At 39.9% G+C, this 18,493-nt stretch overlaps 1 protein-coding gene across 4 annotated transcripts in view; it reads right to left on the bottom strand.

Moving 5' to 3' along the window:
• Positions 1 to 18,493, bottom strand: part of LOC131253085 (fructose-bisphosphate aldolase-lysine N-methyltransferase, chloroplastic) — a 63,622-nt gene that overhangs the window by 6,560 nt on the left and 38,569 nt on the right. For 2 of the 4 annotated variants that reach the window (XM_058253912.1, XM_058253913.1), the window contains exons 8-12: positions 12,705 to 12,745; positions 12,527 to 12,607; positions 4,830 to 4,865; positions 4,094 to 4,177; positions 3,758 to 3,946 (exon numbers count right to left, since the gene is read on the bottom strand). In XM_058253912.1, the coding sequence (XP_058109895.1) occupies positions 3,758 to 3,946; positions 4,094 to 4,177; positions 4,830 to 4,865; positions 12,527 to 12,607; positions 12,705 to 12,745 (431 nt within the window). The remainder of the gene's footprint in view (positions 1 to 3,757; positions 3,947 to 4,093; positions 4,178 to 4,829; positions 4,866 to 12,526; positions 12,608 to 12,704; positions 12,746 to 18,493) is intronic. The other 2 variants (XM_058253914.1, XM_058253915.1) reach the window with 1 other exon arrangement.

The following is an 18,493-nucleotide window of genomic DNA, read 5'->3' as shown; positions in this document are numbered from 1 at the left end:
GCTCCCATAAAAAATTTTGAAATGGAAATTGTTTTAATAAATAGTTTTTTTTCGATATCGAAATATCATCAACACATTGGCGATACAAGCAACACCTAGAATTTACATGGTCGAAAGTATTGGCAATATCAATACATTGGCAATATGATGCAGGAAAATTAACCACTTGCTCTAAAAGCTCGAACTGTTAGAGTATGGCGAATTAGCCCTTTATCTCATAGCCCAAGCCCCACATCTCATGGGTTAGGACCTCGGCCGAACCCCCCTCGTGGGCTCGTGGGCCCCAAATCACATGGGTCACTCACTCCGAGTGTGTCCCCGCATCCCACGAGCTACCCCACTCGAGCTCGGTGTGAAATGCCCCTGCATTAATCACCCCTGGTGAGGAGTCTCGAACACGAGACCTCCCCGCTCTGATACCAATTTGATGCAGGACAATTAACCACTTGCTCTAAAAGCTCGAACTGTTAAGAGTATGGCAAATTAATCCTTTTATCTCATAGCCCGGGCCCCACATCTCATGGGTTAGGACCTCGAACGAAACCCCCCTCATGGGCTCGTGGACCCCAAATCACACAGGCCGCCCACCCCAAGTGTGTCCCCGCATCCCACGGGCTACCCCACTCGAGCCCAGTGTGAAATGCCTCTGCATTAATCACCCCCGATGAGGAGTCTTGAACACGAGACCTCCCCCGTGGGCCCCAAATCACATGGGTCACCCACCTTGAGTGTGTCCCCACATCCCACGGGCTACCCCACTCAAGCCCAGTGTGAAATGCCCCTGCATTAATATACTTAGCAATGTATCGCCAATAACTGGAATTTCTGATATTACCAATGTTATTGGTATCGTTGAGCTGGAGATACGAATGATATTGGGGATATTATCGATAATACAAGGGGCCCACAAGTACATACACCCAGGCCTTGTGTTATGGGCCTTAGTCTTAGCCTTTTCTCTTTATTTTATGCTTTCTTTATTTGCCCTCTAGTCTTTCTTTAGTTTTTCCTTCATAAGAAGGGCATATATGTCATTGTACCTTCCCTCCTATTATTATAAATAAGATAGGTTGGACATCCCAACCCTATGTGCTCTCTTTCTTTCATATTCTCTCTTCCTCTATTTCTCAAATTCTCTCCTCCTTTGACAAGCACCCCCACCTCTGCCACCAATGATGATGACCATAATCATGTATATAGATGATTACATGTGGTTTGTTCACACCATGGATGCTATACTTTATGTGTGGGAAACTTACACTAGCTATGATTTTATGGGTTACAAGGAGGGATTCCCTTGGTTGTCCTAGGGGAAGGTGAGTTTGGATACAACAACCACTGGCTAAGGGGAAGTTGTGTTTCACATATCTTAGTACCCTAAATTGCATGACCTCAATAGCGGGATGGGCAAGCTGTAAAAGGTTAAGTGGTCATCCTGTGTGTAGGAACCACAAATGAGTATGGATGGAAGGTTTCAATCATTGGGTTACCCGTGTCTTGCCCTACCCCACATGGGAGTGTGAGTGTTCATGGATGCAGGCTCTTGTGTTTAGGCATGGGCCATGGCTAAGCACTTGTGTTGGAGGATTGCATCGTCTTTGATCTAGGAGACCCATAATACCTAAGGACATATGGGGAGTTCGAGCTCATGGTACTTTGAGCTTTAATGTACCCTACATGGCTACATTAGTGGCTAGCAAATAGGTGTTGTTGGGTACGTGTATCAAGGATGCAGTCATGGTCCATATGCTCCAACATGGGACCACCGGTTACCTAGGGAACTTATTTGTAGCCTAGATCTTAGTAATCAGACCATCTATTAGGTGGTTTTCTAGTTGTGCCTGATACTTAAAAAGGTTTTAAATGTTTAATCAAAGGTTTTTAACCATTGATCTTTTGTTTTAACTGTTAAAAGTGTTTTATTGTGCTTAATGGATATTCGATTGTTGAGATCTTGTAGCCCATCTCGTAGAATGGCATGGGATTATGATTAAGAGTGAATGTCACGTGACAGTGGAAGATTGAATCATCTCCCTTCCCCATCGGGACATCCGATGTGTGAGGGAAATGAGAAAGGAAAAGAAGGTTAGAAGAAGAGAGAAATCTCTCTCCACCTTTGATCATATGTGTGAATGTGTGGGGTCCCACCCTGTGGACAACTCTCTAATGCACGCGCCTAGCCCTATAGTGGCATGTGACACGGCTCTATGCTCTCTCTCGTTTCACTAGGATAGATCAAGGAGAAACCTCCTATGTTGGAGGATCGACATCAGTCTTCTGTAGCAATCACGGTACACAAATCTAAGTAACATCTTGGCCATTGGTTTGTGTGTTTTAGGAGAAGGGGATCATATATAGATTCTAAAATATGGAATTTTGCAGAGTTTTACGCTTCCATGTTACCACCACCACCACCCGTGAATTGTAAAAAAGAAAAGACAAACCAATCCAGCACCAATTGAAGATCATGAAGTCCTAAACACCATATATTTCTCGCAACTTCATTAACATATCAAAGGTGATTGACATAATACTAATCTGCAACACGAACTAAGGAGACCTCCCAAAGAAAATATCTAGATATGTGAAAAACCTAGGTCCTAAGTAGGCTAAGAATAAAATTAACATTGAGATCTATATGCCAACCCACTCTCCTAAAAAGTGGATTAAGATAAGCAAATCAATCATAAACATGAGATTCCATCACTTCAATATCTATTATTCATCATGGACTCAGTCCAACTTCCAAATAGACATTGAAGTCTCTAATAAATCGGAAGCAGCACAATAAGTTTTCAAGAGTTCAGTGCCAATTGACTAATAGCCCAATGATCCCATCAAGAAAGTCAGCACTTAACAAATGATCAGGACTAGAGAAAGAGGTCACTGTTTAGGGTTTACTCTTCTAATAGGTAAGTTTTAATATCAAAGTGCCCTCATCAAATGTTAAAAGGCAATAAATAGACTCCTTCAGCTTGTAATGACACGGTGGGTCAAAACTTGGCCAAGTTGAAACAACAGACCTGGTTTGACCATAACTCAGACCAAAAAAGTTTTAAGTTTGAGCCAAGACGTGAATCTCCATTATGTTTTCCCATTTTCCAAAAGTTTTGGTGAGTTTATTGAACCACATGACAGAATCAGGGATATTTCAATCATTTCGAAAATTTCTTAAGCAACTCCCAAGACCAACATAAAATTCTTAAAAATGCAGCAATACATTTGGATGATAAGCTGTAATTTTCTTTACTTAGACTGTTCCTTACTACATCCCAGAGTACCCACATAGTTTTGTTTATAATGACCATGAAATTTGAGCTACAACTCAGAGCATCACCTTGATTCCTTGCTTTATTTTATGATACCAAGTCGATTGATCCATTCTTCGCTGAAGAATAACAAGTTTTCAGTTGTCTTCACATGGTGACCAATCACTTTGGGAGGCTCCAATCCAACATTGATCTCAAAAAAAAATTAATTTCCTTTCTTTGTTGAGATAGTTTTCATGTTTCGTTCTCCTACAATCCAAACCCAAAAAATGAAAGCCATCTTTGCAACCCAAAATCCCAGATAAAAAACACTAGCCAGCATCAAATCGTGTATTCTAGATAAAACAACAATCATCCCACCAGAAACCACAAAAAGAGAAAGGGGAAAAAGCACAACAATAGAATGCGTCACTTTTGGAATTAAAAATGAATTAAGGAATACTAGAACTTCTGTCCTTGCATGAATCGCCTCTTGAATCTCTCCTTACACAAATCGCCCTAGAAATTCTGTCCAATATATTATTGATCAGGTCTAAGCATAAGCAGGGACAATCTGTTCCTGTTCCTGTTTCTTTTCTTTTTCTTTTTCTTTTGGAAGGGTGAGGACTCTGTTCTCTTCTCCTTGCTGGAGTCAGTAAGTACCGAAGTTGGAGCATTGTTGCACAACAAATCCTAGCCTACTCACAGGTAGTGATTAAAACAGTCGGAACCCAAGTAAAAACTTAAGTATAACCAGATATGCACATTGATAATAGTTGCGAAAAATAGAAGCTTGAGAACACTGATCTTTGAAGCACTTCTTAGAGTAGAAACTTGAGTCAAACCTGATCATAAACGTTATAAGGAAGGGTAAAACCAAAATCCAGTAAAAGTGTAGCATTTGGGAACTTCCCATAGCTTATTAGAACCTGAAAAGGCAATCAAAACGCTTTAACAGAATTTCCAATATGAAGAACCCATATTTTATCTACCTAGAAAAGCAACAAATAACTACAAGGCAGATGATGCGAAAACAGAAAGTACATGACAAGACTGGCATAAGATAATCATCGTGATTAACCTATTTGACAAAAAACACTGACACAAGATCCATAATGAAGAAGCAATGATGGTCAGCAGTTGAGCAAACCAAGTTTTTTTCTTGTACAAGTATGATGGTGATTAAAGTGGTACTAATTGAGGAATAGACCAAAATGGCTGGATGAGGAAAAATGCATCGATGTGGGACATTCATCAAGTAAGAATTCAGAGTTAGTCATACAATGAAAAGGAGGATCCATATAACATACCTGCACAAGATCATGTGGAAAGGAGCATCAGCCAAAGAGATTGGCTAAGGTAAATAGTTGTATATGGGGTTGGATAAATACTAGGAATGAGGAGCTGACTGTAGATAAAGACTTCACTTGCAGGATAAAATGGTGGCAGTTATGAGAATGGATTATAAACTAACTTAGTTAAACTGGTTTTGGGTAAGACAACATGAGAAAGACCGGTAATTTCTCAGCAGCATCGAATGATGTATAATTGAACCAAAGATTTTTCCAAGCATTATCTGACCTGTTCACCAGTAGCATAATCCCGGTCAGCGACAACCTGCAAAAATAGTAGTAAAGAATAAAACCAAGGAATTGCTTCTTTTTCCCCATAATAACTAATTTCATTGTACATGCACGGGGCACAGAACATGAAGAAACTATCCATTATGGTCAGTATATGGTTAGAATCAACTACAATAGATATCGAACAGTTCCAGAGTATACCTTATCTCAAGTAATTTTATTGTGAAACACACACACACACACACACACACACACACACACACACACACAGAAGCAACATGAAAGCAGGGCCCAAAATTCATCAAGCTTGGGTTCCTAAAATATTAGTCAAAGCCAAGAATCCATGAGGAATCAATTTGAGAGAAGTCAAACTTGTGATTACCGCCATTTAAGATCAGGCCCTTTTTTGGTGTAAAATTTTCACTTGAGACATTACAAATTCTGTAACATTCGGAACCTTACAGATTCACCTTTCTAGCAACCCCAAGAATGTGAAATTCTGCAAAGAGTTAGCTAGTAATGAGAAAATTACAGGCAAGTGAGGAGAATTACAATACTTAGAATCGTGATTCAATATGGTTAGGATTAGATTGATGCAGGGTTGTGATTGGTTTATTGTTCCGGAATTGGCAGGATTTAGTGGAACTAACTTTTACGAAAGGGGTTTTTTTATTTTGGGAGGGGTAGACCAGGCTTTGCAGCTCTGTTTGTTTGGCGGGGGGGGGGGCGGGGGGCGGAGACTAGCTTTGCAACACTTTCTGTGGGTATTTTTACAACTGATCTTCTCCCTTTTTAATTATTGCAAGTGGATGTTGAAATATTGCTGTAATATCCATTACTTGCTGTAAGACATTCAATTTGGATATTTTGTGGACTATTGCGAATGTTGCTCAATCTATAACCCAATTTGATCTTTGGCTGCATCAAAAGTCAAAAAAGAAGAAGAAAAAGAAGAAGAAGAAAAGAAAAGAAAAGAAAAGAAAGATGCAAGTGAATTCTGATAACTCAGTCTCATTTTGTGTATACTCTCTAGTGTATATTTAAACATCACCATAGAGAGCAGACAATAGTCTTCTTCTTTTTCCACAAATGTGTATATTTAAACATCACCATAGAGAGCAGACAATAGTCTTCTTCTTTTTCCACAAATGTGTATATTTAAACATCACCATAGAGAGCAGACAAATAGTCTTCTTCTGTAACGTCTCGGAAAAATCCGTACAAGGACCCGAGTACCACCTCAGACAGAAATCACCCAGGACCGAAACCTTTAGAAATTAGGTTAATATTAGCAAGTGCTAAACTAGAGTACTTATGAAATTAACACTAATCACTTTAAATATGATCTGCAAGACCCAAACCGTGCAGAATCATTGACGCTACATTACCCTGAAATCTAGAATCCATCCCTAAACCCGGTTGCTCTCGGGAGCACACCGAAACTCCGTATCGGACCTGGACCGTACGTCGAAAGTCCGATAACCGCAAAACTATACAGCTATGACCACATTATGGACTTGACAACCCCCTCGGAAAACAAGTCTTAATTGTGTCTAGAAATGCACAACTTGAGCCCGGAACAAAGTGTGTGAGAAACGTGAATATCTTTAGAAGTAAAATTCGAATTGAAGTAAACTGAGTCGTGTCGCTTGCGGGCCAAATATAAGGATTCAGACCGTCAGAATCTGACCCAAATACACCTTCGAATCAGGAAAAATTTCCCATACATGGCAATGTACTTGTGGCCCTGATCGAGTGACGGTGACCGTTGAACTGAAACTGGTCCGCCATGGTCGATCTGTAAACCCGATCAGAGCGAAAACTCAGCCTGACCTAGATCCATGGTCATAGAGCTTAAGTCCGACCGCACGTGGAAAAGGGGTCACCAGAAGTGCTCCGTTGGGCTGAAACAGACGCCCTTTGGATATAACCTAAATATACCTTGGCCCAAGGGCCATTTCCATCAGACCTGGGCCTATATAAGGGCCTTAAACCCTCCCTCTTATATTCCATACGAATTTTAAACCCTAAGAAAGAGAGGAGAGGAAAAGGAAAGGAAAGAGAGAGAGTTGGAGATTCATCCTGGGATTTGATCCCGTTGCTCCACGCACTTAGCCACTCCTCAATTGTCATCTCTTGTGGTAGATTCAGCAAGCAGCTGGTAGGCTAGTACTCAATCATTCAAAGAAGCATGTATTGGAGTTGTACATTCACCCATCCAACCAAAAAAATGGATGGGTTGTGTTATCAGATTCTCCACTGGCTGAAACAGAACTCTACTCAAAGTGTGCCCTATCAGTATGGTGGATTTTAAATCATTTCTTTGGAATCGATTCAGATCTGGACAAACACAAGGTGGGGAAACTTTCTACCTTTCTGGGAGAAGCCAAATTGGCGAAGCAGTCAGAATTCTGGAAGAGGGTTGGGAAGACAAGGAGGCCTGGTCTCCAATCGGCAACATTGGGATGATCAAGTGGGGATGTCAGGTAGATCAGTATGGCCAAACCTATTGGGGGTTCCTCTCCATGCCGAGGATGAGGAGACATTCAAGGCTCTAGACCCCTGCATTGGAACTGTTCTAGAGGTAGATTCGACGAGGGTTTGCAAAGAACATACAGACATAGGCAGAGTTTAGGTCATCATTGATGGGTCTGAATGTCCATCCCTTTGATTGTGTAAGGCAGATAATACACAGTCAGCAGGGAAGACAGGGAAAGCTCAGATTCCTGTTCTAGACAATGTCCATCTCTGGTGCCAGTGTAATTCAGAAGTGCCAGCGGTGAAGCAAAGGGTATTGGTATCCTTCCATGTGCAGGAAGGACAGAAGGGATAGAGACAATTAAGTGATGTTGCCAATGACACATTATCCTGGAAACAGGAGCAAGGAATGGAGACGTGGTTCAGACTCAGAAGAAAAGGCTGTTGTGAGTTGTCTCATGGGGCAGGGATAGCACCACATGATGATGAAGACGATCACAGGCAGATTCTCTATCACATTACAGGCACTAACCCTTACAAAATGGCAGACACGTGTCTTAGTGGGGAGGCTGGCAGCACTAAATTGGACCCATGTTACAGCAGTTATCTTATTTCATAACTCAATAAGGTTCTATTTTTAAAAGGCCTTTGTATCATGAGAAGCTCGAGATAGTTATTGAGGGTATGATATCAAAAGGAGTGCAGGATGATGGCAGCAATCACTATATTTTGGGATCGAGTCTGGGCTAACTTGCAGTTCCGAAAGCAAGCTCTCCTCCCCATAGATTCTCAATATCTCAATCTCATTGAAGTTCTTGTGAAAATGTCTTTAAATAATGTTCCAAAGGATGCCTGCCCGAGTTTAGAAATGAAGTAGTTATAAGATGAGGCCATACCCAAAGATTTATTTTTTTTTTTTTTGAAGTCATACCGGAAGAATTTTTGACGTACGTTGATGAAGACCTGTCCGTGGTAGTTCAACTTTCATCTATAGTTGCATCAAGCTCGAAGTGAAGTGGCAACAAATTTGGGTGCTGGAACAGGAAACGTCTCTTTCAAAATGTAGACATGTGTAAATAAGTAGGAAGCAGGAGCAAGATTGACAGTCAGAAGCAGGGATTCAAAGTGGCAGCACCACCTAGTTAGAAGGATTCCATGACTAAGTTATCATCTCCTTCCATTGATTGTTCTCCTCCTGCTAGTCATCTCATATCCGAGACCTCTTCGGGTGAAGTGGTGCCTTCCACTCCCTCACAAGGTGTGCTCCCAAAGATGGTTGCCGAGAACAACCTAGTTCAAGCTTTATCCTCCTGAAAGATTTCAAACCCTGCTATTGAACCTGCTTTTGTCAATAGGTCTCTCCTCCCACTAACCTTCATGAAGCTCCCTCACAAAGTGTGCTCCCAAAGATGGTTGCTGAGAACAACCTAGTTCAAGATTTATCCTCCGGAGCAATTTCAAACCCTGCTATTGAACCCAGTTTTGTCAGTAGGTCTCTCCTTCCACTAACCTTCATGAAGCTCTGAACATCTTTATTAACCCGGACCCATCTCCTGACCACCCCTTCGCTGCCACAAATAGAGGTGCAAACAGCGGCATTATCTCCGTCGTCTATTCGGCGCTACCACTCCATACCTCTGCCCCATCTTCCACTTGCCACACTGTAGCCACCGCCATTACGAACCCATCACGCTAGCAACACCGCCATTAATACCCACTGAGCACCACGCATCCATCAGCCAATAGGACCTTTGTAAGTCGGGCCTCCACCTCATGCCATCGAGACACCTACTAGATTCGGTGTCCCCAAACAGAGGATCGACTGCCACTACCCATGTATCCCAAGGGTGCAATACGTAACGCAATACCGATATTGCGAACATTGCTATGGACTACCATATGTTTTTCCCTTATTAGTTGATTAATGCAAATTGCGGAGAGAGGGGAAAGATGTAGCCCTAATTTCAATTAACCCTAACAATTTGGAATCGTCCGGCATCACAACTAGGCCATCATCTCCGTTCTGTTTTTAGAATTGGCATCTAGAGAATGATTTTTTTCTTCAGTCGCCTCGTGGTGGGAGAAATAAAAAGTCCAAGGACAAGTAGAACTCAGAATTATGGAAAAAAAAAAAAACTCAAATCGAAGGTGAAAAAAGGTGACATGAAAAGGGAGGATATCCTCAATAAGATAGAATCTTCAAATAGGAAAGAGCAAGGATGTAAAGAGAAGTTCTCAAGTTCATTATTAAGCGATCCTAAGGAAAGAGGCAGTGGCATGGACGCAAAAGGCTAGAGCCCTAGAGTTAAAGGAGATGAAAATGCCACTTTTTCCCAAGCCAGTGAACGGAAGAAGAAGGCAGTCACATTTATAAGGTTCATATGAATGTTGGAGAATCTTGCTAAAAAGTAGAAATTGTCAACTTTTAGTCCCAACTGAACTCTAAAGAAGAAACACCTCAAGAGTCGAGACCAAAGCTTAATGTCATGCCTTCGAAACAAATCTCCCAATATAGCATTGACTTGAAAGGGAGTTTGATGAAGAGGAAATTAGATTGGTGTTGTGGGCTATGTATAGAGGTTGTAGACACATTTGTGTAGCTCAAGTGGGTTGTGGATCTTGTCCCTCTTATTCCTCTTATTCTGTTTCTTTCTTTTTGGTTTTTTACTTTTTTCCCTTTGATACAAGGACTCTTTCCATCACATTTTGTTTAGCTAATAAAGAAGCAAAGGTCAAGTACAAGAAAATTTTGGAAATGGTCCAAGAATGGGAAGCAAAGGTCAAGTAGAAAAAAAATAAAAATGGAAGCGGTCCAAAAATGGGAAGTTTAGCTTCTGATCTTCCCCTGATTCTATTTCCTCTTGTGGTTCCAGCCTTTAACGCTTGTTGTAGTTTTGAGATCCCCTCCTTACAATTTCGGCTGCCGCATGTGGTGTGCCCTATTTCTATGTCAATTTGGGCCCCAAATCTAGCCATTGAAAGCTTATCAAAAAGTAGGTTTTTATTTTTATTTTTATTTTAAATAGAAGAAGAAGAAACAGAAAAAAGGTAGCACCAGCACCTCTAGCCGAATGTCTTTTCAAAAGATTTCTTCTTAGCATATGCACAAAGAACATGCTCATACATCACGACTTTCAAAATGCCTCTAAACCAGTTTTAGATCAAGGGAGTTTAAAGGGTATCCAATACAATGGACCAATCCCTTTCAAAGCATAATTGATCGAATAATTCTCTCCCATGCTTCATAATCAGTAGGATCAGTAAGACCCCTCTTATCTTTTTATTCATCAAAATTAGCTTGAACATAGCCAGCTATGTTGCAGTAGTGAGATCCTATAAATATACCTGCATACAGAGGCGATCTAGTCAATCATAGTAGTCTGTTTGCTAAGTGTTCAAACAGTGGGGGATCACAAATCTAGGGCAATAAACCAGCAAGATCGATTGTCCTGGATTCCCTGCCTTCATTGTAGGCAAACAAGTTATCTTTCAGACCGACCTGGGGTATCACATCCTACAATCATCTCATTTCTTTGTTCCGCTTTTTGCTTCCTTTTCTAATAAATTGAGTTGCCATTCACAAAAATAAAAGCAATCATCCCATCTCCAAGTCTTGAGTTGGAGATGGTTAGGAGTGAATTGATTCAAGTTGAAGGCTCTAAAAGGGCAAAGGGGAAAGCCCAAAAGGGCATGGTGGAGGTTGCAAGGCAAGACTTGAGGACCTATGGTTTAACTGAGGATATGGTCCCTGATAGAGTCACAAGGGGGAACACGACTCGTGTAGCTAACCACAGTGATTTGGGATAAGGCTTCGATTTGATGGTGATGATGATGATCCCATCTCCAGATCAATGAATTCAAACACTGAAAGCCGTTGTTCCAGTTTAGATCTCAATACCATTATGGCACAAACTTTTCTAGGATACCAATAATTGATGCTCATCCACACTCACATGCACTTGTTCATTTGATCAATGAATATAAATTATGTGCAACCAGTACATGTTAAAAGCCTATGATGGATGGTTAAGATGCTTTCTCTGCGACATGTAAATGATGCATGCTCGATGGCCAAGATTCCCTTGTTGTGACATGTAAAAGATGCATGCTGGATGGCAGAGATGATCTCTATGTATCCACGTGCCTTCCACAATAAGCTTGTATACTGTGTTCATTAATTTTGGAGTTTAAAATAGCACCACACAGTACACGTTGATATCAAGGTCTCGCTTAGTTCAAAGAATTTTAATCAGATGATTAAGTAGCTCATGTTGTGCAGATTGGTCTACCCACAGCTCTCAGTCCTGCTGACATGATGCAAGTCATTTGTTCATTTTGGTTGAAATCATTGTTTCATTTTTTCTCTTGAATGCATAGAGTAGGTTCTCTTGTATGATCGCTGACCTCACACATCTATGCCAAAACAGAAGTACCATACTCATACCCAGTGTTTTAAAAATCAACGATATCGGCCGATATATATATATATATATATATATTTCCCACTTGTGCAATACAAAACGCACAAGCAGTGGGATACATCCCACATGTTCAATCGGTGAGCATTGTCAATTTTCGATCCTTTTTTTTTCTTTTGTAAATCATGTTAAATCAATGTCAAATTTTTACTAAACCATGAAAAATCATTGATTAGGAGCATTTCGAGATTTAGAGGAGATGGATCGAGTTGTGGAAAATTGAAAAAAAAAAAATCAAAATTTTCCAATTTCTCGCAAATCGGTTGCGATCTCTGTGTCTGAACATCGAATCAAACATGTATGTAACCTGACTTAGTGATTCTTCTTTTGCTTTTGAATGTATTGCTTGTGTTTCCACGTCTTCTTACATTTATAAATTACATGAATAGACTTTCAATATACTTGCATTAATTCAGTTAGGCAGCATATAGATTAGGACCTCATACAAAGAAAACCTATTATGTGCACTTGTTTTTTGTAATGTTTTGGTTTATAAGTGTCTATTGATGTCTTTTTTTAACAATCACTGAAGTTTCATTAAAAATTCGACCAATTTCCCAATGTTTCCCCATGTTACCAACAACAACAATACATTACGCGATACAACCAATATATCCCATCCGATAATCGATATGTATCCGTATCCCAAGGGTGCAATACTTAAAGCGATACCGATATTTCAAACATTGATCATACTTTCTAGACACTACTTTAATTACATAATTTAATAGAGAGGCACCTCTGAGACTTCTTTATCATCATCACTTAATAAGAATGCCTCTGAAACCCCGTTATGATTTAGAAAATCTGCAAAAGGAATCTACAAAAGGATGAAAACATTATAATAGATGTGAATACCCTTTAGCTCTCTGTACCTAAAAAAATTGACGACTCAAAAATTATGAAATGAATGGTACCAAGGATTGACCCTTTGATGTTTCCCATGCACGAGATGCAACTGTAACATTGACAAATAACTCATCAGCTTACATCCAAAAAACATAACAAAAACAAAGTGAACAAAATAAAGAAAATATTACTTAAAGCGTCATCTATAAGCATAAGGAGGAACAACCAAAACAAAAACAAGAACATCGAGAAAGCTGTATGATTTTCATGTTAAACATAAGAGCATAAACTTATCGTATTAGGACAAGAACTTAAAGCGTCTGACTTGAAAATATATCAACTGAACATCAGTTGCGCATAAAAACACAAAATGGTGCTTCTTCATCAATGAAATATTTAAAAAGCGTGATGGAATAAATGATATCTACATCCAACTAACATAATGACTTATACAAACATGTAATATCAACTAAATGCTGCCACCATGGACACATAAATATATGACAATTGACAACAACAGCAGTAATACGTAGCAGATAGCACCAAAAAGAGCACATCACTTGCGACTGCTGCTCGCACCAGACAACTTGACAAAGAACAGAATGTTATAGCCCATCCTAAAACTCAAAATAACAGATAACAATTTAAAATCATATCAGATGGGAGCGTACTAAAGTGGTTGATGACATTCAGTGGGGCTGACCATCTCAGTGATGATAACTTTTCCAGTGTTAGTTCCAGTGAACCTTCTTCCATCCAGCAATTGTGACGTCAGTTTTGAGTAACCTCCAAGACGATTCATTTGTCAGAGAATGAAGCTAATAAGTGGGTGGAGTCTGTAATTGTTGAAGAAGGTCAAATAAGCAGTCGCTCGATTTGCAAAATCCTTTGATGAAGTGTGCTCTCTCTTTGTTTCCCACTTTCTGAAGGGATGGACAGAGATAGATTCTTTTGGCATTTTGACAGGTTTAGAAAGGTATTGAAGTTCCATTGCCGAAGAATATCAACTACTGTTATTAGGGGTTCTGGAGGCTGATCTATAGAGGCCCACACTCATCAACATATATTTTTTGAACTACAGTCATCAACATATATTTTTCCACACCAAGATTGCGATTTTAAAGGATGAAAACAGAAGAAAGTTGGATTTTCCCAATTTATTCTGTTTTCACCTTCAAAACAGAAATTTCCTTCTTGAAATCTATGACAATGCATGAAACTCATGCATAGTTATGGATTTCTACTCATTTTCTTGCTAATCTGTTTAAACAAATCAAATATTTCTCACCTTTGGGATTGCCGCCCGATATACACCCCTGGATTGTGATTAGGGCTGAAAGTCAGACAGGTTCAACCCGACCAACCTGTGACCGACCCGACATTGGGTTGGGCTTGAGCAGGATGTATCGGGTTTAGTTTTGGGCTTGGGCTATAAAAACACCAACCCGATAACACTTGGGTTGGGCTCAGGTTGAGGTCTCGGGTTGCTTGACCCAACCCGAACCCGATCGATATATAAGTTATAAATTATAATTGAATGCAGATACTCTGTGTTAAAGGCACAGGAAATTCTAGTGCCATCAGGTCTCATTGGTCCATGTCATTTTCGATGACTCAAGCTAACAAGATACACTGGATTTCTCTCCTAGATAGATTGCGTGCTACACAACACGACTTTTAAAGAAGTAATTGTCTTATATATTTATCTTATTTGTTTAGAAAAAATGAAATTATTTACGATAAATAACTACATATATAATTAATAAAATCATAGGTACGAAAAATAAGTCGTGTATTGAAATATAATAGACTAATATAATAACAAAAAGATTGGCATGTATCCACCCAACCAACCGACCGAGCACACTTGGGTTGGGCTTGGGTTGAGAATTCCCAACCCGAGGTTGGGTTGGGTTGGGTTAGGGTTGAGGTATAGGAAGCTTGGGTTGGGCTAGGGTTGAGCACCAACCCGACCCAACCCGCCCGACTTTCAGCCCTAATTGTGATTATCCACCAAATTCATGTTTTGATGCAAAACAACTCAAGCAGAGTTGTTAAAACACCAAAAATGCAATCCCCAAAACAGATATGGGAAAAAAATTAATTAATTTTTTGTCAAATGTCGCATCATTGATGTCATCAATGTTCGAAATATCGGAACCGTGCAATGTATCACACCCTTGGGATACTGATTTAGAAAGTGATTGAAGTTCCATTGCCAAAAAAATTTGACTACCGCTATTAGGGGTTATGGAGGCTAATCTATAGAGGGCACACTCATCAACATATATTTTTTTATAACTACAGTCATCAACATATACTTTTCCACACTAAGATTGCAATTTTAAAGGATGAAAACAGAAGAAAGTCGGATTTTCCCAATTTCTTCTATTTTCACCTTCAAAATAGAAATTTCCTTCTTGAAATCTATGACAATGCATGAAACTCATACATAGTTATGGAATTCTACCCATTTTCTTCCTAATCTGTTTTAAAAAGTCATATATTTCCCACCTTTGGGATTCCCACCCGATATACACCACTAGATTGTGATTATCCACCAAATTCATGGTTTCATGCAAAACAACTCAAGCAGAGTTGTTAAAACACAACAAAAATGCATTCCCCAAAAACATATATGGGCAAAAAAATAATATTAATAATTATTTTTTTTGTCAAATATTCAATCATTGATGTCATCAATGTTTAAAATATCGGTATCACGCAATGTATCGCACCCTTGGGATACATGTACGTATTGGTTATCGCACGAGATGCACCATTCGTATCGGATAATTTATCACACTTTTTGAGAAACATAGGGAAATATTGGGGAAATGGTTGAATTTTCCAATGAAACTTTAAGGATTGTTAAAAAAAAGTCCTTAATACACACTTTTAAATCATAACATCTCAAAAAAAGTGCACATAATAGGTTTCCTTCATATAGGGTCCTGAGCTATGTGTTGTTTGACAAAACTAAGGCAACTATATTCAAATATAATGCATAAAATTTATGAATGTATAATGTATCAAAACATGTATGAAAACACAACCAATTAATTCAAAAGCAAAAGATATAGTAGAAATTGAAAAACATACTTATCAATGATGTGACTGTCTATGGCCTAAACCCACATAGAGTTGCATGGTGGCTCGTAATCATTGTTTCCATCTCGATGGGGCTAAGAATAATAATGTTGCTCCACAAATCGACAGTATTGTGCCTAAGCCATAGTAGAATGGTACTAATTAAAATACTCCCTGACATAACATTGGTACTCATTCTTTCTGAACTAAACAAATACGTCCATTTGTAATTAGTCTGTGGCTAATATGGATCTAGGATAGGCATAGATACAGCTATTGGGTATGCATATTGCCGCTCATATACCTACCCATATGCAAAAGTGAAGTTTTGACTGTAATCAAAAAATGATGAGCCATAACCCCCTCCATATATCCACTAGCTTCATATCCATACCCATACTGTGGCACAGAACATAAGCTATTCTCATGTGTCTGTGATCCGTATCCATGTTGTTGCCTGTAACTCAAGCTCCCCTCCCTCATTTGAAATCCAAATCTAGATCCGCCTTGCTTCTCATGAACGCATGTGCCCCTCATGTATGTTGCTAGTAGCTCCTCAAATTTAGAGAGCTTCTAGGTCTGTTTTTTCTTCTGTAGCCTATGGCGCTCGTATGCCATATTGTAGATAAGATAAGGCCGTGGTTCTCCTAGAAGAGAACCATAGTCGAGGTCCTGTGTGGCCTCTGAGACTGACTCCCACCCTCGCTGCCACCATCAACACCATCATCGCTATTGTCATTAGAGTCAACATCACCGGACCAAACCCACCCCCTGCATTACTCTCGATGTCGGACAATGTCTCCCTACCACGTGTCCCACGTGATAATGATGGTCGCGAACTGCCCTCCGGACTCCTCGTCAATGAGTTGAATGCCTCATCAGGAGATCTCTACTGCTCCACATATATATCAATATCGATCCCTTGTTTCTCTACATCCGCTCCAACATGCAGCTTCAGTCACCCATCCGAAGTATCTAAATCACCCAACCTAACCCACTGATAAACTGGGTCCTCGTCCTTGTCCTCAATATATGAATGATGTCCGATCGCCATCAGATCCAGTGGGTCCTATGATTTTATTCTTCTTTTGGATCAAAGCAGCCTCTCTTGTAGCTTCATATTGTAGTGGCAATACAATAGCTTCTGAAGCCTATCGCACCACAGTCTGTTGTGCTTATTTATGTGGATGAGGGAGAATTTGCTCAAATTTCTTTCACAGGGTGAGGAGGAGACCATCTGCGCGAGTAAACAAACAACCAGCCGCTATAAAACCTCGCAATCAGTCCCGTACATGGCCCACCATTCGCTTACAAAATTTAAAGTTATTTCGTTAGTTTTGAATTTGCAAAAAATAATATGAAAACTAACTTTAAATGTAACGGCTCACATGACATCATGGTAGTCCTCGACATCCTTGCGGTCTAGTATCCGAACATTCCCGTCACGTCGCGGAATTTAACAATTTGTTGATGGCATATATCAGCCAAGGGCAAGTATGAAATCGTTAAGATGCAAATATGGAAAATGTAAGTGCGGAATATATTTACCTAAATATCTAATGTGCCTTTCCCCAGACAATCGGGGAATAAGTGTGCTCGTACATGTCATGTACAACACTCTGCAGTGTATTGTCAGCATAGAGTTTCCGACCGTAGTGGTATTTTGGATTTAGGAAATACACTGAAAATAAACATTATTCAAATATTTAGACATCAATAGCAAAGTACTGAAGGAGATAGAAAAAAAAAAAATCATATAAGTACTTACTAGGCTTATGTAGTGGGTGGGAAAGTGTTCGCTCCCAACGATTGTTTATTATTGCATGCACCCACTTATATGCATTGTGGGCTTTAACCTTGATAGCATCTTTCAACGATCCCATCGATGGATTCATCTTTGTCCACCATCATCAACACTACATAAATGGGCTCCAGAATACCCACTACACCACGCACGCGATCCCAGAACGTATTGCTCAACACAAGCTCTTCGATTCTCCAGGTTACTCTATTCCCTCTCCTATTTCAATCTGTGTAGTCCTGAGAGGTGAAAACGTCCCATAGCCCTTGCTTGTGTCTGAGGAGGCTATTTAGGGTGATATAATTTGTGGCGAACTATGTCGCCCCGGGGTGCACTATATCCCCACCACACTCCCCGCACATCGCGACTAATAACCATGTGTGGTTGTATATGAAGGTAGTGATGAGCCGTGAATCACTAATAACGGTCTTCACAGACGGCCTATCCCCGATCGCCTCTAGCATGAGATCAATACAATGTGCTGCGCATGGGGTCCAACACATATGATATTTGTTCTGTATGTCCTTCCCCGCCTTGAAAAGTGCACTCCCATTATCTGTAAAAAATTACACAATGTTCTTCTTCCCAACATCTTTGATGACACAATGCATTAATTTGTAAATGTGGTCCACATTTTTAATTTGATCGCTCACATTTACGGACTTTAGGAACATTTCATGTCCCGTGCAATAGACCACAAAATTTGTGACCGACATACTCATTGGTCCGGTCCAACTGTGACACATGACTGTGAAGCAGTGCATCTCCCATGACTACTTACGTGAATCCACATATTTCTTCATCCCCTCGTGTTCATCATCCAAATACTTCCCAACCTTTTTCCTTCCATTCCCTCCACTAAACATGTCCTCTAATTTTTTTAGTTTTTTTTCCCTCTCGCCTCCATGTACATCCTCGAAACTTACTGTAGATCTGGCATCTGCATGCTACCACTCGAAACGGACC

The sequence above is a fragment of the Magnolia sinica genome, chromosome 8 (assembly GCF_029962835.1).
Source record: "Magnolia sinica isolate HGM2019 chromosome 8, MsV1, whole genome shotgun sequence".
In the NCBI taxonomy this organism is placed as follows: Eukaryota; Viridiplantae; Streptophyta; class Magnoliopsida; order Magnoliales; family Magnoliaceae; genus Magnolia; species Magnolia sinica.
The sequence above is the reverse complement of the archived record's forward strand: the minus strand, read 5'-3'. Positions and strand labels throughout refer to the sequence as shown.